Source organism: Stegodyphus dumicola, chromosome 7 (assembly GCF_044657685.1).
Source record: "Stegodyphus dumicola isolate Sdum_Otavi_A_Nest chromosome 7, ASM4465768v1".
Classification (NCBI taxonomy): Eukaryota; Metazoa; Arthropoda; class Arachnida; order Araneae; family Eresidae; genus Stegodyphus; species Stegodyphus dumicola.
In genome coordinates, this window is record NC_140774.1 from 110074672 (window position 1) to 110101897 (window position 27226).

The 27226-nt window shown below is 30.2% G+C and overlaps 1 protein-coding gene across 9 annotated transcripts in view; it reads left to right on the forward strand.

The window, feature by feature from the left end:
* LOC118202388 (muscle calcium channel subunit alpha-1-like) overlaps nucleotides 1–27226 on the forward strand; it is a 674690-nt gene that overhangs the window by 612246 nt on the left and 35218 nt on the right. For 5 of the 9 annotated variants that reach the window (XM_085820710.1, XM_085820709.1, XM_085820717.1 and 2 more), the window contains 4 exons: nucleotides 4338–4474; nucleotides 13661–13810; nucleotides 19289–19533; nucleotides 22782–23096. In XM_085820710.1, the coding sequence (XP_085676836.1) occupies nucleotides 4338–4474; nucleotides 13661–13810; nucleotides 19289–19533; nucleotides 22782–23096 (847 nt within the window). The remainder of the gene's footprint in view (nucleotides 1–4337; nucleotides 4475–13660; nucleotides 13811–19288; nucleotides 19534–22781; nucleotides 23097–27226) is intronic. The other 4 variants (XM_085820713.1, XM_085820712.1, XM_085820716.1 and 1 more) reach the window with 4 other exon arrangements.

Genomic DNA, 27226 nt, shown 5'->3' on the forward strand with positions numbered 1-27226 from the left:
TTACTCTCCGAATACCGGCAACTGTTGATTCCAATTGCGTAATATCACATGTGGAAGAATTACGCCGCACGTATTGCGCAATAACGTTTGTGGTATTTTGCAGAGATTTTGATGCTCAGTCTGAGATTTGTTTATGAACACTTAAAAGAGTTTTACTGTGCTTTCTAAGCAGAATATTTCTGAGTTCCGTTGGTCTATTTTTATATGATGCACATGTCGAAATGTCAAAATCATTTATTTAGCCGAGAAATCTAAAGAATGGCTACAATCTCCCCCACTCCTCTTTTTCCAGTTACTATCCAGAATATTCGGCAATTTCTGAGTATGCGGGTTAGTTAATCTTTTACTGTTAAAGGATGACTGCGTGAAGCAATTTCCCGTCTTCTGATTTCAGAAATGTGCGTCTTTTTTACTTAAATTACTTTGCTTGGAATATATGTTAAGGGAAAACTGTTATGCAGTGAAAATTTATAAAATGTTCAGAATTTTGATTTAAGTTAAATTATTTAAATATTAATATGAGTGTAAAAAATAAATTGTATTTATTATTAGGTGCCAAACGAATACAATTAATATAACTTATTATTATTATTTATTTTCTATATTTTGAACTGAAATTTTATCATTAAATCTTGTAATATAATTTAGTTATGCATAGTTTTTTTTTCTCTCATTGTAAATTAATTCTGTAAATTGAATTGTCATTTAAAATTTAAAAAAAAAAGTTAATTATTTTCCATGGTTGAGGTAATGCTCATTCTCTTAATAAATATTGCATTGCTCATATTTTAAATTACAAGTCTAATTTTTCTTTTAAGGTTATGCAGTTGTGTATAATGTAATTAGACGGATGCTTATTTTTTCCTTAAAATGTGCTTGAAACGGGAGTGCTTATAGGTGCTTATTTTTTTAACTAAAATGTGGCTACGAACCCTGTCTATAGAGGCAGGCTCGTTGCATTTCAAAAATGTAGATTATCATTCTGTGATATCTCCAGGTGCATTGGTCAACTTCCAACCACTGTCATGTGAATATGGAATCAATGGATTGCTGAGGGTCACAGTGAATGGCATGCAGGATCTCAACACCCTCCCATGAGACTCCAACAGACATGTTGTGAGGTTAACCTTGCAAAATCATACGACCACATAACTGACCGTTAGTCAGGAAATGAACATTTCTGCAGCTTGTAAAGTGCATCGACTTTTGCAGCAGCGTGGACTATCAGCAGGATGACCACTACTTCGGCTTGCCTTGGCAATGCAGCATAGAGAGAGATGGGGACTCTGGTGCAGCAAATGACAAAGCTAGGTACAGGAGTGGTACAATGTCTGCTTTTCAAATGAGTCCTGGTTCTGCGTGCAGTATTCTGATGGCTGTTATATGTGTATGGAGTGTCCGAGGAGACCGCACATCACCTGCTTGTATTCAGTATCAACATAGGGATGGTGCACCTGGTGTGATGCTTTGGGCAGCCATTTGGTTACACGACACGCACATCTTTAGTTCGTATCGACGGTAATTTAAATGCAGATGGGTACATTTCTGACATCTTAAGCCCTTAACTGCCATGGGTGTATATATATGCCTTGCTCAGCCGATGCGTGAACTGCCACGGGCTTTTATACACCCTTCCAAACTACTGTCATTTGCTTTGAGCTGCTACCTGTAAAATTATTCGCAAAGCTTTGGAATGCAACATCGCAATCACCTTGACAAAGTATGCAAAGGAGGATACTATTTCAGAGAAGTTTGGGGAGAAATTGGAGAGAGGGGTGTGTCTAAAGTGGTGAAAGTAATGACTGCACGGTATTGGCTGGTGTTGTTTCAGTAAAACGTATTTTATTTTATTCTGTGTCCTCTTTTCATTTACATTTTGTAGTAGGTTCCAGGAATAAAGAAAGATATAACAGATGTTTCAAAAACCCATTTATCTTTTTGAAGAGCTGCTTGTGCTTCATATTGGTGCTGGAACTAACCGTTTTGTAGACGAGTATATGAACCAACACCTTGCAAACGAAAAATCAAGAACAAAATCGTGGCATTCAACCAGTTCAGAAGAAATATATGTTTTTTTTTAGGCATACTGACTTCACAAAGTATAACACTGAAACCTGATATTACACTTTACTGGTCTAAAAATGAATTGATCGAAACTCCATTTTAGGGATATTTTTTATTATAAAAGCATCATTTTTATTATACTTATACTCAAAACATTAAATTTTGTGCATTCATTTTTTTCTTTTATTCTTTATTTTGTGAAAGTTAACAGTTTTTAGAAAGTAAAACTTGCACTTATTTTCCCACTAATACATCGTATAACTATGCACGCCTGTGTGAGGAAACGTGGCATTGGGAAATGAATCTTGCGCATTTTCCCCGGCAGTTAAGGGGTTAAGTCCAGTTGTGCTCTATCTTCGAGGCCCCCAAGCGTCATGTTCCAACAAGATAATGCAAGGCCACATGTTGCACATTGTGTTCTGACCTTTCTCGATACACAGAGTATTCGATTGCTGCCGTGGCCTGCACAGTCTCCAGGTCTGTCACCCATTGAAAACATCTGGTCATGGGTTGCTGAAGGACTGGTCCATCAACCCTCTTCAGCTAATACAGTTCAGGAAGTGTAGCATAGACTTGAAGCAGCACGGAATCAATAAGTTGTCCATTTCTCTCATCCAAATCCAATTTGACTCCATGCATAATGGGGTAAGGGCCGTTTTAGCTATTAAGGGTGGCAGCTGTTTCTACTAATTTTGCACCCCTGTAAACCTCCAAAATGCTTACAAATTTAATCATTTTGTCTTCATGCCATACAGTTTACATGCAATTAATATCTTTCTTGTATTTGCTTTCCTTCATGGTGTTGCGGTTTTAATGGCCAGCAGTGTAGATGTAACTATGCTAATCAGTTTTTTCTTTATTCATCATTCAGTTTTTACATATGTTTGTGAAATAGTGCATTTTTTATATCGGATCAGGTATAGCAAATCAAACTTCTGGTCCCTTGAAATTTATTATGGCAGGGTTTGACTGTATATGCTTATTGTTTTATTACCATTATGTCAGGTATTAATATTTTATAACTGTAATGGGTTGCTTAGATTAATTTTGGAATTTAATTTACAAATAAATGTATTTATGAAAATTATTTTCTTATGAGCATACTAATGTTTACTTATCTTTTAAAAAAATAATTTTTAAATCATACACAGTACAAAGTCCGTAATCCAGACTTGTCGGGACTTCGGCAACTCCAGATTAGGGGTTTTTCCGAATTATAGATCATCAATTTAAATCTGGCAAGATGGCATGCAGAACTTATACAATTAAAAATATGAAACCATAATTTATGAAATAAAGAGCAATTGTGATCTAAAGCGAATCAAATTTTACAAACAAATAAAAGCTAAATATTTATTTGTTTACTTTATTAAACATTTCTTTTAATGTGCACATGCGTAAAGCATACATTATGCATACTCGAAATTAGAAAATTGCAACCAGAAAACTATTTGATGTGTATTCGGGATATTTATAATGATGAGGAAATTTATTTAAATCATATCAAAGACGGAGTACATCGAGATGAAATACTACATTTAGTAAGGAATTATAAGCCAAATAAAATAAAAACATCTGCCCTGAAGATGAGGATAGTGCTGACAGATCAACTTCCAGTTCATAGCGAGCCGAGACACCCCCTTCCCCCGCAGAGCAGCGTGAAATTGATAAACAGATTTCAGGATGGTTAGAGAAGCAAATCATTTAGACTATGTCTGGACTTAAACGACACTAAAACCTGGTGAATCCCTTTCCGAATATTTAATTGCCAAGCGTAAAATAACCAGTCGCGGTTCTGTTGATGATTCACCAATTCTTGATTATGTAATCAATGGAATACCCGATCAGAGTAGTAACTATATTATTTTGTATGGGTGTAAAACTATTTCTCATTTCAAAGAGAAATAAAAAATTTATGAGAAAAATCCGCTTTCCAGATACGAAGAATAAGGGTTATTCAAGTACTAACACACGAAATATACAGCATGTGCTATACCTAATAGGAGTAAAGAACCAAGGTGTTATAACTGTGGAAGTATAGGGCACATAATATGTGTGCATTCTTTACATCCATGTGTAAAGCATACAAAAAAAAAAGTTTGTGGCTTTGAGGTCCGGATTATAGATCATTCCGGATAATGGACATCCGGATTACGGACTTTGTACTGTATATCTGTTGAGAGTATTGTGATTTTTATGATTTTAAATTCAGAAGTTTGAGTTTACTGTGATAAAATTCTTATTTAATCTGAATCTCAATTCTTATCCAACAGCTGATGATGATGTTACTGTTGGGAAATTTTATGCTACTTTCTTAATTCAAGATTACTTTCGTCGTTTCAAAAAAAGAAAGGAAGAAAGGTCACACGATACTGGAGGCAAAACTCAAGAGCGAACAGTTGCTTTGCAGGTATTTAATATATTCTTATTTAGACTGATTATTTAGAGTAAAATTAATGATACATTTTATCTACATTTAGGTTCTTCTGTGGATTGCTTTACTACCTTATGGAAATACTCTTACGGTTTTTAAAATACATTTCAGAAATTTTTTCTGAATGCAAAATTAATTTTGTATACCTTTTAAATGGAGTAGATAATGATTCTTTGAGAAATAGAAATTTTGAAGGTTATGGCTAAGAGGCGATTGTTACACTCCTAAGCCTTAATTCTAATTATTTCTATTTCTGATTTTTCATTTTGGTTGTTTAATAAGAATATCAATTCATATTGTTGGCATTCATAACAATTCATGTTGTTGGCAACAATTTGACAACTGTTTACTTAACAATCTCAAAATGATTAAAGGAATTTTTTCTATTACTGTAACTTTCATTTAGGAAAAAAACTTTTGTTAATTACATTTTTCTCCGTTGTGAGGTTTTTTACAGCTGTTTTTATACTTTAAGCACATTTTTGTGAAATATGCACTCCAGTTATAAATCCAGTTTATCTTGCTTTGAGCTATGAAGATATTGTTATGGGCTTGATGTTAAGGACTCAGCAGCAAAAAGCATATACAGGCTGAAAAACTAGTGTATTTATACTAAATTCAGTATACAGTCAAAAGTCTTTAAACCGGACTCGTTGGGACTTAGGCGATTCCGGATTATCGGTTTTTCCGCATTTATAGATCATCAGTTTAAATCTGGTAAGATGGCATGCAGAAATTATAAAATTAAAAATATGAAACCACAATTTATGAAATAAAGAGCAATTATGATCTAAAGGTTATAAAAATTTACAAAAAAAAAGCTTAATATTTATTTGTTTATTTTATTAAACATTTCTTTTAATGTGCACATGCGTAAAGCATACATTATGCATACTCGAAATTAGAAAATTGCAACCAGAAAACTATTTGATGTGTATTTGTGATATTTATAATGACGAGGAATTTGATTTAAAACATATCAAAGACGGAGTACATTGAGATGAAATACTACATTTAGTAAGGAATTATAAGCCGAATAAAATAAAAACATCTGCCCTGAAGATAAAGATAGTGCTGACAGATCAACTTCCAATTCATTGCGCGTCCTCCCCTCCCCCGCAGAGCAGCATGAAATTGATAAACAGATTTCGTAATGGTTAGAGAAACAAAGGATATACCTTAATCCATTTTTTTGCAGCAAATCTACTTTTTGTTTGATGGACATCGAAACATGCTTTCGCTTTGTAAATCCTTTGGCAGCACCAGAATCGGAAATTCTTTTTGACATAATCAAAAGTTCAAGCTTACTTTTATAAAATTGCTCTAACAGTCTGCAAAAAATAATAAGCCGGATCCAATTAGAAGATTAAGGAACAACGCAATCTGCAACATTAACTGAAATAGATAATTAGATAATTTTAGCTTAAATTATACCATCTATTATGCTTTAAACATGCATGCGTAAACGTATTATGTGCATGTATAAATGCATATGGGCATACGTAAAGATATTATGCGCATGTGCAGAAAGTTTTTAGCTTTGAGGCACGGATTATGGATCAATCCGGATTATGAATGTCCGGATTAAAGACTTGACTGTATTTAATATCTATTGCTACATAGCCTGCAGTTTTATAAACAGAACATTATCAAGCTTAGTTCATTCAGCTCATTGGAACTAACAGCTGTTATGGGAATTGAGTAAATGCTCAGAATATGCTGCATAAACAAATTTGCAAATTCGGAGCTAAGTGATATCTGTAAATACGTGAGTCTAACCTTGTGATGTCACAATTAGTTCTCCATAGATATAGTATTCTTGTATTTATACTAGGTGTACTTTCTATTTTCTGCTGAAAATAACAATAATCAATTGTTTATTATTGTAAATTAATATTAAATTCTGTATTTTATATTTATGTTTCTGACAGTTAAGCTTAGGTCTTACTAAAAATAAGTATAATAAATTGTGTATAGTTAAAATTTACATGACAGTAATTCAATTCTACCAATAATTGAAATGGTAAGCAGTGTCGCAGTCTGTCATACTTGTATTTCATAGAGCTTCAATATTTTCAAAGCATTATTTAGCAAAATTTTAGCATTTGCACAATTAAAAAGATTTTTTAAAATTTAAATTCATATTATAAAATAATTTAATTTCATCGTTTTTACAAATCACGTTATAGGTACACAACGACACAATCCCTTACATACTAAGTAGACAATCTTCAGTATTTTCTAAAAATTAAAAAATTTATATTATTGAAAATTTTCATCATGTTCAGTACATTATCATCTGTAATGCACATACTAGAATTCTATTAATTAATAAGTGAAAGAAATCTAATTTCTCATAATTATAAAAATAAGATAAGGAAATAAAATGTACAAATTTGGAACACTAAGCAATGCTTCAAGTAGACCATATATTATCAAGTGCAATTGCGATAGCAAACACTACATATTAAAATAATAAGTAAAGTTTCTTATCAGATCCAAGTTTGCGGTTTTCCTCCTATTCTTGAAAAGATCGTATCAATATTTATCTTATGTCGGAAAACATTATCAACATATCAAAAGAAAACAATTTAAAATACAATTTAAATTTTAAAAAAGTGTCTAAAATATAATTTACAATTAAAACAACAGTACAAATTTAAAACAAACGATATATTACACATTCCACTCAAAATAATTACATTACTGCTCAGCATCACACACAACCTCACTTTTCTCATATGCACAGCGATCTGTTTTCAGTTGAGAAAACATCAGAAAATTGCACAAACTCAGCATCACGTACAATTTCTGCATTGTGCATTGCCAATGTACACAGCAATTTCCTTTCATTTAAAAAAATCAGATTGTTACACAAACTTTGCATTGCCCATATACTTAGCAATCTGTTTTCAGAAACTCGGCATCGAGCACAACTAACTCCATTAATTCGAGTTATAAAAAATGCTTCCAGAAAAGTGACACGATGATGGAAATTAAGCAATCAAAATAAAGTAATTACCTAATATTGAAATTGCCATATTTAGCATGCACCCGATATTTCACTTTAGTCAATAATAATAAGTGAAACTTACCTTCAGTCCTGTCCTTTTGCAAAATATATGGCTAACATCTCACTACGAAATATCTCCATTAACTTGCATGTGTCAGTTTTCTTTTGTTGCCATCTCCACATGTACTGAGCCAGATGCAAATCAAATTGTTCTTTTGCCTACCGAGAACCACGGAGATTTTTTTTAATTGCTCCTTAAATACCCTCAGTGCTGTTGGTATACGCACCTATCTTCCGATCTTTAAAACAAAATTTATGTTGACAAAATCTATGATTTACTTTTAGGATGTGCATATCCTTTTGGATCGAGGCAACTATAGGCTTTCCAGCAATCTGAAATAACAGTAGATCTTGGCAGAGCACTCTCTTTAACAATTTCTAACAATGACTCAGCACCTCTGCTTTCAACCACTCTAAACACACATTTATCTGTCCCTCTCTCAAGCAAACCAAACACCCATCTCCCTTCGATTCTTTTACCTCTATGATATTTTTGCTTACCAAATTTAATTTCATCAGTTTCCACAATCACGCCTTCCCCACCCAAAATCACATTCTTCCTCAAGCATAACTCCATGCACATTCCCTGCAAAAACCGTTCCAATCTGTCACAGTATTTTTAGCAATACGTAATGCCAATCATATAAAATCATTACCCAACCACATATACGTAACTTGCGAAACACCACAGTTGCTGGATTTACCCTTCGCAAACCACGAATCCTTTTGAACAAACTTTGTAATACGATGCTTAGATTCATCTCCCATAACTTTCTATACATCTGCTCAAAACCATCTATACAGTTGTTTTGCTCTGCCAGTTTCATATTCGTTTCACAAATCGGACATTTATATGACCTTCCAATCTCCCTTTTCTCCATATAGTACTCAATCACAATTTTTTACCCTTTCACTCAAACTGATAAAAAATTCCAGATTCAGATAATCATCCATACTGCAGGAAACACAAGATCAGATGCACTCATCAGTGATCAAAATGTTCTTTGAGCAAATGAATTCTTTTCTGTATTTTGAGCAGTTAAGGTTATAAATTTTTAAGCATTCATTCAAAATTTTCAATTGTTTTATGAATCTTAATCATACTTTTTTTAGATTTAACATGTTGCATTAAATGTTAAAAGTATCATACAAAAGTGCATTTATAACAAAAAAAAAATTCTCACACAATAACATTATGAACCTAACATTTCATCTCAGTTAAAATATAATTAAAATTTTCCAGAGATTTAAGTTATAGCATAACTATAACTTGTTTTTAGAAAGAGGCGTATGCAATATTACATCATAAAAATGCATGTCCAAGCCTAAGACAAGTAAACAGCATCTTCTAGGATTGAGCTGGGAATTGTACAGAATATTAAAAAAATTCTTATTAGTTTAGTTTCTTTATTTTCACATTTATTATGTTGTATTTGTATTTGTGTCACTTTTTAGAAGAGCAGTAAAAAATATTGATGTGAAAATTCTTGAATTTAATGCTCTTGCCACAATAGTTCCTGAAAAATTTGTTTAAAAGATTTGTCTTAATATCTGATTTGTTATGAGCTATGAAGGATTTCTAATACATAATCTTTTTTTTTTTTTTTTTTTTTTTTTTTTTTTTTTTTTTTTCCAACTCATACTGAAATTTTGACATAGATAACAGATGACATTATTTTACTTCTATCTAGATGTTAAGAATTCATCATGAAGCATTATATAAGTTGAAATTTTGCATATTCTTTCCATTAAATTGTCTACTTTAAAGCTCCAAAATTGATATCAAAACATGAAAATATTATGCAGCATAGTCTAAAAAGTTTTTTTTTCCTCAATCTTTCTGCATTAAGATTCAGTATTATAAATTATTATTTATGTGCATTTTGAAATAATTCTTTTTACCCTCTCTAGTTCCTTTTCTTACATTTTTAGAACTTAAATACTTAACTACTTGTAATGTTAGGGCACTTTCTGTAATTCTTTTAATGTATTTTTAAGAATTTTAAATTTTGTAATGTTGTGGTAATTATAAATCTGAACTGTATTTTAAAAAAAGTTAAAAAGTACTTATCGTTCTTGTATTTTGTGTTCATTATGAATTTTATGATTCTCTTAGTAGTTTTGCATGAAGAATAATAAAAATCTTAAAATAGGAGTAAATAGTTTTTTTGATGTACTAAATAAAAAATTTCATGCACTTATATGTATCTGCCTGTTTCAGTCTCATGCATTTTTAGTACTGCTTAGTATGCATATATGTTATATTAATGTCTGTATTGTTTCTGCATCTTCTTTGTAATAGCTTATTAATACATAAGCTAGATATTTAATTAAATTTAAAATGTTGATTTTTCCATTTATTGTAATCAAAGGTGAATTATTGTTAAATAGTATAACTTTATCTTGCCAGAAAGTATTATTATCTTAGACTTTTAATACTATACTTTTATTATTCTCCCTGACAAAAAGCCATATCCAAATTAATAAACATAAAACAAATATGAAACTGCAACTGCATAATGTTCTGAGTATCAGTTGTTGTCATATTTGAACAATAATTGCCATGCACAAAAATTTGGCAGTCTATTTTAAAATTTTACAATGTGTATTTGATGGATTCATCATATGTCACTAATAGTAATATCATAAAGTGTAGATGTTTTGGTTTAACATTTGGGGAAAAAATATCTAAATTATTTTTATTATCAGTAAACATCTTTTAATATGAATGGATAATACATGAGTTAGTACATTTGTATATAATTCTAATAGCAGTCCTATTGCACAATCAAGATGATCCTTCGTTAAATGTTCATTGCTAATGATGCAAACTGTTTGTATTTATATAGCAAAATCATAAACAGACTATTTTGCTGCATAGACAGTGTCATAATATTTGAATATTTCCTCCCCTTCTTGGGTATTTTCTCCCTAGTTTCTTCAGCAACTAATTTGAAACCTTTTTATTTTTCTCATCAGAATGTGAATGGCTCAATAACAAAGTAACTTTATGTAAGTAAAATGAATGCTATTAAAAATAGTGACTATAACTAATTCTTTTAAATTCTTTTTTTAATAATTTCCCTTAGAAATTGACACATTGCATCATTTTCCCATGTTGATATGAAAATAGTAAAATTAATAAAAAGGATAGGACATATGCAAGTAAATATAACATTAATATTAATGCAATACGGACATAAAATAACTAGAAGTATACACCTCTCATAATTTTTATTCTACATATAATGTAGAAACAGAGAATTTAATGCCCAAGAAAAAGCTGATGGACTGTAAATCGGATTTTCTCCTGAATATCTGAGGGTTTTTTTTTTTTTTTTTTTAGATAGAGAAATAATAACCCACAACAGTGTTGAATCATGGTTTTCACCTTTAAACACTAGCGAATTACATTTTTGGCCTTTCAGTGGCTCTGGGGAGCAGCATTGTTTTTCTTTCTTATCTAGTTCTGTTCACAATAAATAAAGTCCAATGTGATGCTTGTTTGGAGTGAAATGTTGCACAAATCGGTTTTATTTCATTGACACAGCAGTGAAGAGAGAAGAAAGAGTTTGATTCTGATGAACTTAAACTCAGCTAACGTAAATTCTGCACTTCCTTAAATTTCTGATTAAATCCAGCTTATTATTTTGTTCAATCTAATATCTTTACTGCTATTTTAACATCTTCATTTTAATCTTTTTTCGAAAATGCACTTTGCCCCACCGATGCCAGATTGATTAAGCTGAACCTCTAAATACTGGTAGTTCATTGTGGCATGGATTCAAACCCAGGTGAATTTACTGGCTGTGTGATTGAATTTCATGGTTTTCTCCATGTGTAACATGCATATGAGCCAGTTACCATCAGTCACCATGAAGCCATCCCTCTTGTCAGACAGATAGCCTTCATGCCTTTGCCATATTCAAATAACTCAACCTAACCTAATGAAACTGTGTATTCATCATTCAGCTAATTGATACTAGAATTTTGTGCAAATGAAATGCAGATAAAAAGTAGCCTTTTAAAATTTGGTGCAACAGTTCATCTAATAATTCTTGAAAGATTTTAATATAAAATTTACTGTGTGAAGCAATCCAAGGTCATGAGAGGATGTGATTACAAATATTTTTAACTGTGCTTGACATATTTATAGCTACCTATCATAGTTCATGAGGATGGCATCTATATGAATTTTAATACTTTATGATACCTCAAGTTCAATGATTGGAATATGCAAAGAAATCCTGAATGATATAACTGAAATCTTTCATTGTGATGACAAAGCCAAAAACATATGTTGATTAACAGATAGCAAAATCTGCAGTATGGCTTTAAAATTAGAAAATATCCACATTTTGGCTTCGAGTTATATTTTATTTTCATGAAGTGTTTATCCAAATGCAGTACCTCTTTATGCAAACTAAAATACTATTTTCTGAAGAAGGATAATAACTGCTTATTCTTGCCAGATGATTTGGTTCTAATAGAAAGAAAGCATGAAATTTTTTTTGTGTGTGTGAAGAAATACTGAGTGAAAATGATATAACAGAAATCTTCATTCTCCTAATCCCTAACCATTGAACAGCTGGGGAATCTGTTGTACGGTTTTAAATCCTGAAAATATCTATATCATTACTTAAAATGAATAAAAGTGGCAACAAATGTTTGTTGAAGATGGATGTTGGATTTCAGTTAACAATTTAGTGAGAATTCTCAAGATGTCAACTACAGGAATTAAACAATGAATTTTGTAATTGAAGAAGAAATTATATCTTTTTATAATATTAAAGAGAAAATATTAACAAAAAAGCTAATCTGCTTAAATAACTTACATAGAAGGAAATGTTTAATAAACAAAATAAATGTTAATACTGAGCTCTTTTTATAAATGCTTCATTATTTCACAAACAATCATTTTATATTTTTAATGTAATAATTACTATATGTCATTTATTACTAGATTTAAGTTAATGTCCTCAAATCTGGGAATTTCTGGAATCGCCAAACATGGTGGCTCACCCTGACGATTCTGGATCTCAGACATTATATATAACTAAAGTCTAAATCTACTTTCTTCCTCATAGATGACTGAAGGTATCTTCCATATTAAAGCTAGATTCACTAATAGCTAGAATTTTCAATTTGTTAAACATCTTTTTATTATCTTCGCACGCACTCTGGCACTTATGACTGCCAGTCATGCAGTCATAAGTGCCCATATTTTAGCTGAGATTCGAAACTGAAGCCAGTTGGTTATTATCCATTCTTTACTAATGGCAATACTGATGAATGCAGCTTTGTTTTTCCAATTACTTATATAATATTTCATTCCTGAATTAGGAAAGTCAAATTTCTTCTTCATGCAGTAAATTGAAGAGAAAGTTCCGCTTTATAAACTGGTATATGAACCAGCTGGATTTATCAGTAAAGTAATTAGTAAATTTTACACATTTGGTTTTAATTTATTTTTAGGAATGAAACATTTTTATATTTTTTTAACATTTTGTAATACATGTTTCTCTGATATTGAACAATTATGTATTTGTCACTAAGTGCATAAAACTTTAAATCCTTATGTTGCAATTAAACTAAATTAATATCTTTTTGTTCTATTAAAAGACCATACAAAATTCTGATCTGTTCAAGCAATTAAATTGCAAATAATAGAAAAAAATTTAGTGGTTTTTAAGCCAATTGAATATAAACTTATTCAGTGCATTTGGTAATTCTTGAAGATGGGTAAAATTATATTAAATATCTGAATCTAATAAATCAAAATTATGCTGAATTGAAAATTTTTATCTATCCCTTAAAAAAATTTGTGTTACTACATTTTGTAAACTTGCCAGCTTAAGCTTACTATATAACTCTCTAACTGTGCTGCAAAATTAAATCAACTTAGTAGAACAATAGTATCTCTGCCTTCTTCTGCATGTGTTGATTGAAATAATGCCTGTAAAATTGCATGATCTTAGTTTGCTTTTGTTTTCATGTTTTTTTCATTTTTGCTTATTGTGTGCCAAATGTGCTTTGTTGTGTTTTGTGGTGATCGTCCTGTGTGTAACACCAAGTAACCTTAATTGTAGCTGATCTCCATTGTTCAGGCTGGACTGCGCACACTCCATGAAATTGGGCCTGAAATCCGCCGTGCCATCTCTGGAAGTTTGGAAGTTGAAGAAAATGAAACAGTTGAATCAGAACCTGCACATAGGGTTAGTTCAGGCTATTTTTGCAAAGTGAGAAGGATTACTGCTATAAATATTTGAATTCATATCAGATGGCTCTTTGCTTATACTAAATCTTTAAAAGTATGACATTAACTACACTAAAATATTTTAACATGTTAGCCCAAAGCACATGTTTTTAGACATGGAAAAAGAAAAGTAAATAATGCAATTGTTTTGTGATTTTACTTTAAGAAACATCTTAAATTAAAAAACAACTTTATCAATACACATTTCTCACTATGTAGGTATGCTTATAAAAATCAACTCTGCTGAAAAGTCAGTTATAAACAATGTGATATCTGAGCACAAAATTATAGTACTCTGTGCCACAAATTTTCATTTTCATTTTCATTTCTCATTTTAATTAGCTTATTATTCAATGAAGTCTCTTATTTTGTGTAACAAAAAGAAATCCAAAGTATATATATTCTTTTCTGTAAACATTTCGCCTATTATTAATGAATTCCAAACTTTTATATGATTTCTTTTAAGTAATATAATTAGTTACTTAAATATAAACTGAGCTTTCTATAAAGTAACAGAACATTTCCAACTTTATGAAGGACTCTTAAACTTTTTTATTTTTTTAGGATTATGAAATTTATGTTGTGTTTATTTTTATGTGGAGCAAAATATTAATACAAGTTAGAAAGTTTTATGAAATCAAAATTATTATAATGATAATGCTTATCAAATCAGCAAAGCATATTTTATTTAAATTATTATATGTGCTTATGTAGATAAATGGGTTCACATAATTTATAAAAAACTATAAGCATAAGTGTGTCAGTGAAATAAATTATTGTGAAAATATTTTAAATGCAATAAATGCTGATCTAAACAAGATAAAAAATTATTACTATAATATATGCAATTATATCAAACTAAGGGTTAAATTTGACTTGAAAAAACTGTGTATTTATGATAGACAGTTATAATAAAGCAGTCATGTTGTTGCAAAAGTCATGACGCATTTGGTCTGTATTTCACAACATGCATTTCATGATGCAAAGAATGCATTTCAGTTAATGTTATATTGTCCATTTTGCTAAATAACCTTGCTCCATGTTTCAGCAAACTGCAGAATTCCTTGTTCATAGAAGGACCTATCTTTATAAATAAAAAACTGAAGGAGGGGCTGATTTACATTGGAATTGAATGTTATATCATGCAAGGACTTGAAAACGAAACAAATGGAAGTGTGGTGGTGCAAGATTAGGCAAATGTGGTGGATGTGGCAACACATTCCATTCAGTCTCCAAAAGTTTTTGACGAGTGACCAAACTTTGTGTGGTTTTGCATTGTCATAATCTAACACGATCCCTGTAGGATCTTATAAATTAACACAATCCCATAACTTAATGAGTTCTGGCCATTTCTGGATGATGATCATTCAAACTGTTTCTTTGCCAACTTTACACTTTAGAATTGGTTATTTGGTTCCTACGTAGAAGCTCAGAAAACATTACATCTTTAAAACCCCACCACACTGAGAGCATAATCTTTCTCTGATGAATGTCTGCTTTTGATGTTGTTTGAGGCAGATTACCTTTTTGGAAGCATGAAAGTTTGCTCTCCACATTGTTGTACATGTGGAGTTGTACATTGTTGTACTCATTACCAGTTATCAGTTGCTTCAAAAAAGGATCTTTTCTCTCACATTTAATGAGCATGTGACATATGTATATATCCATGCTAACAAATCAACTTCTTTGAGTTTATGACGAACCCACACATTGAGCTTATGTATCCAGTTTCTTCAGATGCTCATGAGCAGTTGAATGATGGATTTTCAATGTTTCTGCAGTCTGCCGTGTTGTGTAATGATGGTTTGACTCAATTAATGTCTTGATTTGGTCATTATCAATCTCGTTAAGCCTTCCTGACCAAGGGAATCAAAATCACCAGCATGGAATTTCATGAACCAGCATTGGCACTGATGTTCTTGTAGAGAATTGTTGCCTTAAACTTTATGCAACTTTTTACAAGCTTGTTGCATGTTCTTCCCTTTTCTGAAGTAAAATATCCTCTCCTGAAGTATTAGTATACATAACGCTCAACCTTTCAGCTTTTCATGACATAACGATTGCATGGCTATAAATAACTCTAGTGCTTCCGTAAATCAATACTTGCCATCTTTTACCAAAATATGTCATGACTTTTCCGACAACCCAATAGATGCTAGATCATATTCAAGTTTTAATGCAGATATTTATGCATAATCAAGTTATCATAATGTTTAAATGTTTTTTGCTGTAGGCCATTATTTCTAACCAAAGAGTAATTCTGCGTAATTCCACAATTTTTATGACTTTAGTGCAAGAGATATTACTTAATATTTCATCCCCCTTTTTTAGTTTGATAATATCCTTTTTTTCAAGTAAAAATTTTCTAAATGCTAATGAAGTTTCTAACCTATAAAAACCAACTATCCAATGAAAAATTATTCAGTATAATTTACTCAAAATGTAAATCATAAAAATTTGTATTGTGATGAAAGAAAGGCTAGAATCACAAAGAAAGGCTGTTATGCATAATTTTTAAAATTTTAGATTCTATAATACCAGAGTGGCATACTAAAATAATTTTCCATTTTACTCTGTCTGTATTTTAAAACAGTTTAAAAATGCAGTATATATTAAAATCTACTCTGTATTCTAAAGAACAATAATTAATTGTAATAACTTTGAGAGAGATATTTACATGAGAGTTATATACATTTTCTTATTTTAGATAACATTTGTTAAAAATTCATTAGTCATTTATATGAAAAATACTATAAATCTTATGTATCTGTTGAAAAGGGGAGACAATGCCAAAATATTTTTTCTTTGAGAAAAGGTTACTACTCATTATATGAAGTATGAAAAATCCAAAATTTTTTTGCTAAAAAATAAAATTTGCAAAGATTTTATGTGAAGCAACGCCTTTTCTTAATTTTCAAAAAAGTTTAATGTGATTAAATAGTTTTTTCCCATAATGAAAGGGTTACTAAATTTGCAACTTTTGGTGTAATTTTAATTTGCAACTTATGTTGCCAATCTTGATATTTGTATATTCATTAACCGTATTTGGAAGTTTATTATTTTGCCCTGTATTAACAGTTAAGTATCCAAATTTCAAATAAGAGTTTGATTGAGAAACCAATTTTTTCATTCTTAGTTAATTCAAAACTTCTTTATGATCAAGTCTATTATTATAACATATAAACTATCAGTGTTGATATCTTTTCAGATTTCTGTAAAATTTTCCTAATGATTTTTCTTTTATGATACAGATATACCTTATTCAAATTTATTAAATTGCATTATGATACTGATGGTATTTAATATTTTTTAGTATTATCCCTTAAAATATTATTAATAGCCATTCTTCTATAAATACAAATGTCAGATATCTCTAAAAGTATTTATTAACAGAACATTGAAACAGTTACAAAGAAAATCTAGATTAAAACAGAACATACACCAAAACTGAACACACAACATTTAGAATTAACATTTGAATCATGGAGATATAATATTGGAGAACCTGTCCTGATGGTAGGTGGCTAGAGGTCGACTGCCTGTAAGTTGTTCTAATTGCCAGTAGATGGTGTTTGATAATGTAGTTTTGTTACATCCAAATAATTCTGTAACAATACTACATTTTTCATGATTAATATGTTACATACTGCATCATTTTTCATCATACAGTTACATTGATAGTATTTAAAAAATTTTGATGAACTCAAATTTTCTTTTACGTTGTAAATATTGAGGGCTAATAAAGAAAAAAACTATATGAATTTATGCAAGTATTCTTTTTCCACAATAAAACTGTACTAGCAAGTATATAGTGTGATCTGAATGATAGTAAAAGAAATCCTTTAAAACTTATTAATATTTTAAAGGAAAACAGCAGCTTTTATCTGAACTTAGATTAAAATTTAAAATAATTTCCAAATTCAATACTAAAATTTTCCTGATTTTCTTCAGTTTCATGTATTACCTGCATAAGTGCTTGTTTTGATTGTAAAGTAATTGGTAAAACGCAATTTTGATTTTAGTAAATTTTTTTATACATCACATTTTCTTTATTTAATATGTGGTTTCATTGTATTTATAGCATGTGTTAAAAATTTTTTATAGTTTATCTTTTATTGCATGTAACTCTATTTGGAAATATTTTGAGTAATAGATAATAATAAAGCTGAACCTCAGCAAAAGAAAACTCTTATTATTTTATAAAATGCATTTTCAAAATCTGTTACTAATTTATACCTTTTGTATAGTCTATATCATCTTAGCATTATGAGATCAAAATAAGATTTTTTTTAAATTGAAAGAAACAGAAATTACTCAGAAAATTTTATAAATAAATTCATTTTTAAAAGCATTACTAGTCTCAGAAATTACTAAGTTTTCTTTGATTTACAATTTCCTTTCACTAAAGCATAATGTATTATTACAGAATTTTATTTATTCATATTGCTACGCTCATGAGTGAAGCAGTGTGAAAATGAGTAGCAAGTTGAGTGAGATTTCTTTGTCTTTGTGCATTCATTTAAACTAGCTTATGTACCTGTATACTCATAGATAGTGCAAGAAATATATGAATATATGTTTCCACTTAATAATATTACACTTCTCTTTTGAGGTTTATAATTTCAGTTTAGTTGTATCTCGTTTAATTTTCATGTCAAATATTAGAAAGTATATCAGATATGTATGCATAATCTAGTGAATGTTGACCTTTTTCAGGATAAAGTTGAAATAAAAATATCCTATTATTTAAACATTTTGATATTGTTGTTTTGTATTTTTTATGCAAATTTTAAAAAAAAATCATAAATTTTAAAATAATCTTAAACTGAATCCTTTAAAATGCATAAGATTTTTTAGCTATTTATATTATGTTATAATTAGTATATTAGAATTTTTAGCGCTATAATTAAATTTGATCTTTTCATAAAAACTTGTTGTGCTTTAGTTCCATGTAGCTTCATGAGTGTCCTGTTTGGAAATTTAAAGGAAACTTTAAAACTCAGATATGTCTTGCATAAGATATGTATTTTAACCCATTGTTTGTTATTTCTGATTTTTTAATTACTTTGTTGATTTTCAAGATGTAGCATTAATTTAATACTAGTTTCTGTTAGGTTTTTAAAAACAAATTAAATATATTATACTCATAAAGTGTGCTATTTGCTTTAATTATCAGTTCATATGTAAAATAACTATTTGATTTCATTATTTTGAAATCTGATTAAGAGAATTTTTAATAGTTCTGAAAGCTGATGAACTACAATCCTCTGTCTTTATAAATATAGCATCAATAGTTAGGAACCTGACTTGTTTTTTACATGTTTATACAGAACAGTGATATTTATGCTTTAAAGGTTTGTTATAATCTACATAAATGCTAAATCATATTATGTAATAAGGATGTTTCTTAACAGAATATTATTTTTTCTTCTAATATTTCTATTTTTCTTTTTTCATTTAGAGAAACCACTCTTTGTTTGGTAGCATGTGGCATTCAGTTCGAGGTGCACCACTGAAACGTACAAGATCTCTAAAATCAAATTCTGCTAGATCACATGCAAAGGTATCTCCAACAAATTCTTTGGATGTTTTCAAATCACCTTCACAAAAAGTTAATGTGCCTGGAAATCACATTCGTTTTACTCGGGACTCTAGTGGTGCTACTCTTACTTCTCCTCTTGCTTTACAAAGAGGAAGTAAATCTAGGTGAGTGAAAATACAAAGCAGAAATTTTGAAGATAATAAATTTAGTGTGTCTTATACTCAAGCAATTCAGTAAAGTTATTTATAATGTCTGCATACCTATGGGTTATTAGTATGATCTGTGTTTGATTGAATGAGATAATACTGAAAGTTATATATAATGCACACAAAGCATAGTAGATAAATATATATTAAATAATGAAATAAAGTAATCTCCTTTGCATTAATAGTGTAACAAATAAATAAAATGAATAAATAGCTAATTTAAATTATAAAAAAATAATATAATAATTTCTTTTATAATCTACTTTTGCCTTTTTTCTCTGTATTGTATATATAAAATTAAAGAATTCTGAACAATTTAGCATGTTCTTGAAGAGAAAATAGAGCGATGAAAATGTGCTGTGTCTCTAAATTATGTTACTGTAGATGGGTTAAATGATAACAAACAATAAAAGTCATGCTTTTACATCAAGCATTAAGCAGTGAAATATTAATCTGAATTGTGCATCCATGTTTATACATTAATCTGAGAAGGCAGTATTGAATATATTTAGGCTACTTCTTTCTCCTTGTAGTTCCCTCTTCTTGCTTGATGAGTGCTTTTTGGCCTGTGAACTATTTCTTTCTTATTTTTAAAAACATTTTGCTACACAACAAAAAGAGATACTGAATGAGTGGACAGAGAAAGAGTACACTGCAAGACTGAGAAAGGGAAAACTGTAAGATAGTGCTTTCATAGATTTTCTCTAGATCAAATTTAATTTGGCCCAAATCCAATATTAGAAAATTAGTGTAAGCTTCATCTTCTGTGTTTAAGAGAGAAATACGGTAACTTTTAAATCAATTAGTGAACTAGGACATGTTTTGTATTTAATTTAACTTTTCTCGCACTTCAAAATATACTTATATCAAGTGAAGTTTAACACCAATCTCCAAAAAATAACCTACTAATTTATTTTCCAGCTTCTACATTTTTATCAGCAACAGAATTTCATTTAGTTTGGAAATACACATTAAAGTCATAGAGCAGAGTTGTAATTAACAAAATATAGATAATATACGTTAGTACAGTAGAATTCCAAAAATCAGCAAAGCTTGGGTCCAGAGGTTGTGCGGATTTCAGGACAGAAAACATAAAGCATAATATTTGGACTAAAAGTGCAAAATGAATAAGGCGTATTAGATACATTTAATTGAATTATTATATACATTATTGCAATAATTTATTTTATACATTAAATGATTATTACATATATAAATTGATTATATTATTCATTGTATTATATGTACACAGCATCGAGGTTTGCCGATTTCGCCTCGTGCAAAGATTTACGGTGTTAGAATCACTGTTGCTGTAAAATTTCAACAGCTTTTCTTTATTTTTCCGTATATCGTACTCAATCGTGTCGCAATTTCATACCATTCTGCTATGAATCGAGGAGCAGCACCTGCTTCCATCTTTTGCAGCATTTGCACTTTTTGCATTACCGTCAATGCAATGTGTTTACGTTTTTCAACGTTGCAAGCAGTAAAATCATGAGTGCATTTCTTATCTGTCATTGTATTAAAAAGGGCTGAAATTAATAATATTCTTAATTTATCCACAAAATATCCGGATAAAAAAAGGCAGCACTAATCTCGTGAAATGAAATAAGAAAGCTCAGAAAATACAACAATGTGAATCGTGAACTTGAACAAAGATTTGAGTGAAGCGTCTGCTTTTTTACCTCGATGCAGATTAGAGGGAAAAAAACTTATCTTATTTTTTTAACTTTTTTATATGAATAATTTAGTATTTCCGTTTTGACTCATTATTATTTGGTAATTATGACGGCATTTATTTGGTAAGTATTTTTTTCTTCGATATTTCGTACTCAATGTTGTGGTTTTTAGAACCTATGAACTGAATGTTTATATTCTGAGAAGCAACGCAGATTTCAGGTCGGTGGATTTTCGGTTAGTATTCAAACACCAGTTATAAAAATTATATTTTTCTGTGTGAATATGAAAAGTGCTTTAATGGAAGTCTCTAAAATAAATTTTCAAGTTGTTTAAAAGTATTGAAATGCTTTAATTTTAAGAAATTTCTTTTATTTTCCTACTGTAAAATTGATTTATTTTTTTGCATAGTTTACTGAGTTTAATTAATGGTACCCTGAAAAGTGGAAAGAAAAAATATCTGTTATGCTTCATTCTCCTATACAAGGAGGTGGGGAGAAATATTATTCTAAAATATAATTTCTTAAATGAGTTATATGCCTTGTATCAATAAAGTGTGCTGTAATTTCTCAGAAGGTCATTTTTACAATATATTTCTAATATCTAAAGTTAGCAGTTTAATTTTAAATATTTGATTACTTTATTAGATTTTTGTTTCCTTGACCTAAGAAACAAGATAATCCGTAATAATTATGATTATACTACATTGCACAATGAATTAATTATATATAACATAGTTATGTTGCTCAAAAATATTATTTGTAACATTATAAAGGAAGAATAACATTCTTGATTTTCACATTTAGTGCTACTTTTTTAACACTTAATTATACATATAAAACCTTTAATTTATTTGGTACTATTCTGTTTTGAGGGCCATAAAAAATTGCAGCAAAAATGTATGCCCAAAAATTGCAAATCTAGCAAATGCGCCCATTTAACAGCGCCCAAATCTAGCATACGCGCTGATTTCAGATTGCGTTAAGTTTATATAGGTCTATATTTCTTAAGACGCCATTGAAATACTAGTTTAATTTTTAAATACTTTTTTGATTTTAAATCCTTTTTTGATATCCTATGGATTTAACAATTGCCCATGATGAAAAGTCGACAATAGAATTTTGGGTAAAGTGCAGAATCATCCACTGCTTGACGCGTTTTTAAGAACTGCACATACTCGGTATCCATGTGCACATGACCTCTTTTCACTTAAAAAAAAATCATAGAGTTGCACAAAAATGGCACTGCGCACACCCTTGACATTATCTATGTACACATCGACCTATTTTCACTTAAAAAGTAAAAGAAAATTGACAAAAATCCAATTGTTTTTACCCTTGTAAAAAGCGGCGAACAAATAAGGGAGCGATTCTGCACTTTACTGAGAATATCTTCCCCTCAAAACCGAATAGTACCATTTATTTTATGAAGGTGGATTCATTTGTTTTTATTTAATTTTACTTTTCATTGTACCATGTATTCAAATAATCTGAAATTATAAGTGTTAAAAATTCTGTTCTTCCTTGTAGTTCAGTTTCTGTTGATGATGTGTACCTGTATCAATCTCCAAATCATTCCCCTCAAGATTCTCCAAGCAGTCTACCTGCTGCACCTCAGATAAATTATTCTGTTATGGATAGTTGCAGTAGTTATGAAGGCAGCTTTACTCTTGAGCCAGGAGAAAATTCTCCTGGACGTGAAAATATTCCATTGCGGTCACTGCGATCAAATCAACCTAGCCCAAGTCCTTTGACTAAAGTTGAGAGCATTGAAAGCAACAGTTCTAGTTCTCAAAGTCCATCATCATCTGGAAAGAATGAAGCAACTGGTACAAGTTTCTTGAGGTAACTTATTTTTTGTCATTAAGTTGTACAGTATTTAGACATCATAGAAGCAGATATAGAAACTGTAAGTTAGGTGAGGAACATGTATTATTTTAATGAACAATAAAATGATAACATGAATTATTCTAGATGTCTGCTTTATAGCATTACATTGCTTATAAAAATTAAAGGATAACCTCAAAAAAATGTGTTGACTTATTAAAGTTTTCAGCCAGTCTTCTATGGTCCAATTACAGTCAAAAGTCGTTAATCCGGACTCGTCGGGACTTCGGCGATTCCGGATTATAGATCATCAGTTTAAATCTGGTAGGACGGCATGCAGAAATTACAAAATTAAAAATATGAAACTGTAATTTGTGAAATAAAGAACAATTATGATCTAAATGGTATCAAAATTTACAAAAAGAAAAAGCTTAATATTTATTTGTTTACTTTATTAAACATTTCTTTCAATGTAAGTTGTTTAAGTTGCTTCGTTTCATGTGATAATACTTTCTCTTTAATTCTATTAAACAGACATAATTTCTTGTTTAGTTACAAAGTTCCACTGTTCAAGTCCTATAATTCCTGTGTTGAGAATAACCAACTAATTTGTCAATCGAAATTTTTTCGTTTTCAATAACCTCTGTTACTTTCTTCACTATCGGAAGCGAATTATAATGACGAGGAACTTGTTTTAAATAATATCAGAGACAGAGCACATCGAGATGAAATACTACATTTGGTAAGGAATTATAAGCCAAATAAAATAAAAACATCTGTCCTGAAGATAAGGATAGTGCTGACAGATCAACTTCCAATTCGTTACGCGCGGCGGCGTTCCCCCTGCCGAGCAGCGTGAAATTGATAAACAGATTTCGGATTTTGAAACATACTTTCGCTTTAGATCCTTTACATATTAACAAATATATATCGGAAATTCTATTTGATATAATCGAAAGTTCAAGCTTACTTTTATAAAATTGCTGTAACAGTCTGCAAAAAATAATAAGCCGAATCCAATTCGAAGATTAAGGAACAACGCAATCTGCAACATTAACTGAATTAGATAATTTTAGCTTAGCTTATGTCCGTTATACATTAAACGCGCATTCGTAAACGTATTTTGCGCACGCGCAAACACATATTCGCAGCCGTAAAGGTCTTCTGAGCATGCGTCAATGCGACGCATGCGCAGAAAGTTTGTAGCTTTGAGATCCGGATTATAGATCATTCCGGATTATGGATGTCCGAATTAACGACTTTTGACTGTATTTGTGTAAATTAATAAATCTGCAGCTGAATGTAAAATTGGACCTTATGCACCTAAATTAGTGCATGAAATATGCTAATAGACAACTGGCAGGATACTGAAAAAATAGATTGTATGTTGAGTTCAGGTGTTAAAATTTGATGTAGATTCTGAGATTGATTATTTTCATTGGTTATGATTCAAAGGAATCATTTAGATACAGTACAAAAGTTGTGGTTAATTTGTAGACTTGAGGGAGTTTTAATATAAAAGGAAATGACCCAAGATCTGAATATCTGTAGATTATCACATTAAGAACTTAAAATTGACTGTTAAGCAATACAGCCTGTTCAAAGGCAACCAAGAGCAAAAACTGCATTTAAAGGCAGTTTTCCATCATTTTTGGGTCCAAGAAAAACCATGAAGCAACTAAATGAGAGTTGCTATTAGATCTTCAAGCTCCCACAAGAATTTAAATCAGTATTTCACTGCTGTACCAAGGCTACAGAATGTTAGACCTTTTTGCCAGAAAACCAATGGTTTATGTCTTCATCTTGCAAAAGGCTTTTTTAAAGTTGTATTGCCATCATGTTCAGCCAAACTAAGAGGAATGGGACTATAGTCTCTGTACTGACGAGTTCTGATAATACCTGGATTATTATTCTAGACATATTTTGATCTGGAAGGAACAAGGAACATTCAACTTGCCTTCACTTGCTCATGAAAGATCCCATTTCTATGAAAGCAGTTTCACGGTATGAGATGGAAACCAGCCACAGATATGTGAGCAATGTCTTAGAACCTCTTGTAAGACTGTTTAGAGGTATGATGTCAAAATACTGGGAAAAAGAGGATATCACATGAATTGATAAACTTGCTCATAGATTGATAGGCTGCCTGAATATGCGTTGAGTATCTTAGGCTACTGAACCGCACTTTCAGAAAAATTATATGAAATTCCACAAGATTTAATTAACAGTTTTGTAAATTCTATGAAATCTACATTTTGCATTTCTACCAAAAGCGATCGTACATCATATAAGCATTCAATTTTCCATCATTTTTTAATTTCTACAAATTTGTCTTAAAATTCAATATTTTGAAATTAATCAAAGCCAAATATGGGAAGTTGTCAAATTACAGTCATTAAGTTTTATTTCTGTAAGTATTCTTTAATTTTGATAAGCAGTATACTTTCTAAGGCATAATTATAAGCTTTCATCAGATTAAATGAGCACATGCTTTAATATGAATTATCATAACTGGAAAATATTCTTAAACATCTCGGACAGCAGAAAGCTAAAATTACCCAGAATAATACAACAAAAGATAGACAAATTGATTAAATAATCCAAGAATATGTTAAAATTCAATCAAGATTTTTTCTCTCTCCTCTTCTTTATTTTTATTTTAAGATTAATTTCTAACAAATATTTTCTGAACCAAAATAAAAGATATCAAAATAAATTGTGTAGATGAAATATTTAAGTATAAAAAAATAATAGAAACTGATCATCCATTAATTATTGTTCACAATTATGCTTATAAATTATAGAAACACATGTTTAAGTATTTTTAAACTAGCATACATGCATTGTGTATACTAATTAATTTTTAGAAAAACTAATTCCTAGATTTATTTACTCTCGTTTTATGCATTTTCATAAATATTTCACACTGTGGCCTAAAAATTTACTTGCACAACAGAATGAGTGCCATTTCATTATTTTATTTGTGTGCAGTAATGTTTTAATCAACTGCTTTCAGTTGATGAATCAACTGCTTTCAGTTGGATGATTAACTGCCATGAATTGTAAGATTCCCACATTACAACTCACTTGATGTTTAATATCTAAGAATATTCGAGTGCTAGAGTTCATGAAGATAAAAGATCTTTTAAATTAAAGAATAAAAAGTTCATTGACATGTTATATGCTTACAGTGAGTTGAGGAGAGAATTTTATATATGTTTAATAGGTTTTAGCTAAAATATGAAAAAAAAATTTCATTCTTTCAGTTTTGTTAGCTTACTTACTTTCTTTGATAAATATTCTTCACTTATGTTAATAAATCTTTATTCTCACATTACTTACATATTGCTGAGACAATACAACTGAAAATATAAAATTACTATGCACACTTCAAAAAAGCATTACCGTTCAAATTGGCTTACATCAAAAATACTCTCTGTTGCCACTCGGGGAAAATATATTTAAAATAAAATCAAAAATCAATGCTTTGCATTTACATTCGGACATCCTGACTTTGTTACAACCTTGGAACATTAAAAACGTATACTTAAAATAAAATTAAATTTGTAATATTAAAAATTTATAGTTCGAAAGTCTTCTATCATATAGATTCACCATCTTTTTCTATTCTTGTTCCGTGTCCTAGGTTTAGTAATATGCGGCGTGTTGTTATCGTTATCCCCAGCAACACTAATGTCATCACCATCATCATCGTCTTCCTCTGATTCAGTTTGACACTGCCATGACTTTAATTGGCTCACATGAGCTGTTGTACTAAAGAAACGTCCTTTCACCTTCTCTTCTAATTGAGTCACTCTATAGATATCACTTGGTAAAACTTCTGTAACTACCGAAGGTCCTCGATATTTTGGTTGTGTTTTGGTTGATTCTCCAGTTGATTTAGGTACTCTTCTCATAACTACTATTTCTCCTCATTTGAATGTTAAAGAATTGCTTCTCTTCTTGTTACAATTTGCTTTCATTTTCATCTGCATATCTTCAATTCTCTTTCTAGCTTCATTCTGTAAGATTACTGGTTTGTCCCATTCATTTGCATCTTCATTTGTAATCATCCTCATCGTTCTGTCATTAAATTTTGGTGAATAATCATGAAGCATTTCGAAAGGAGTTTTATTTGTAGTCTTATT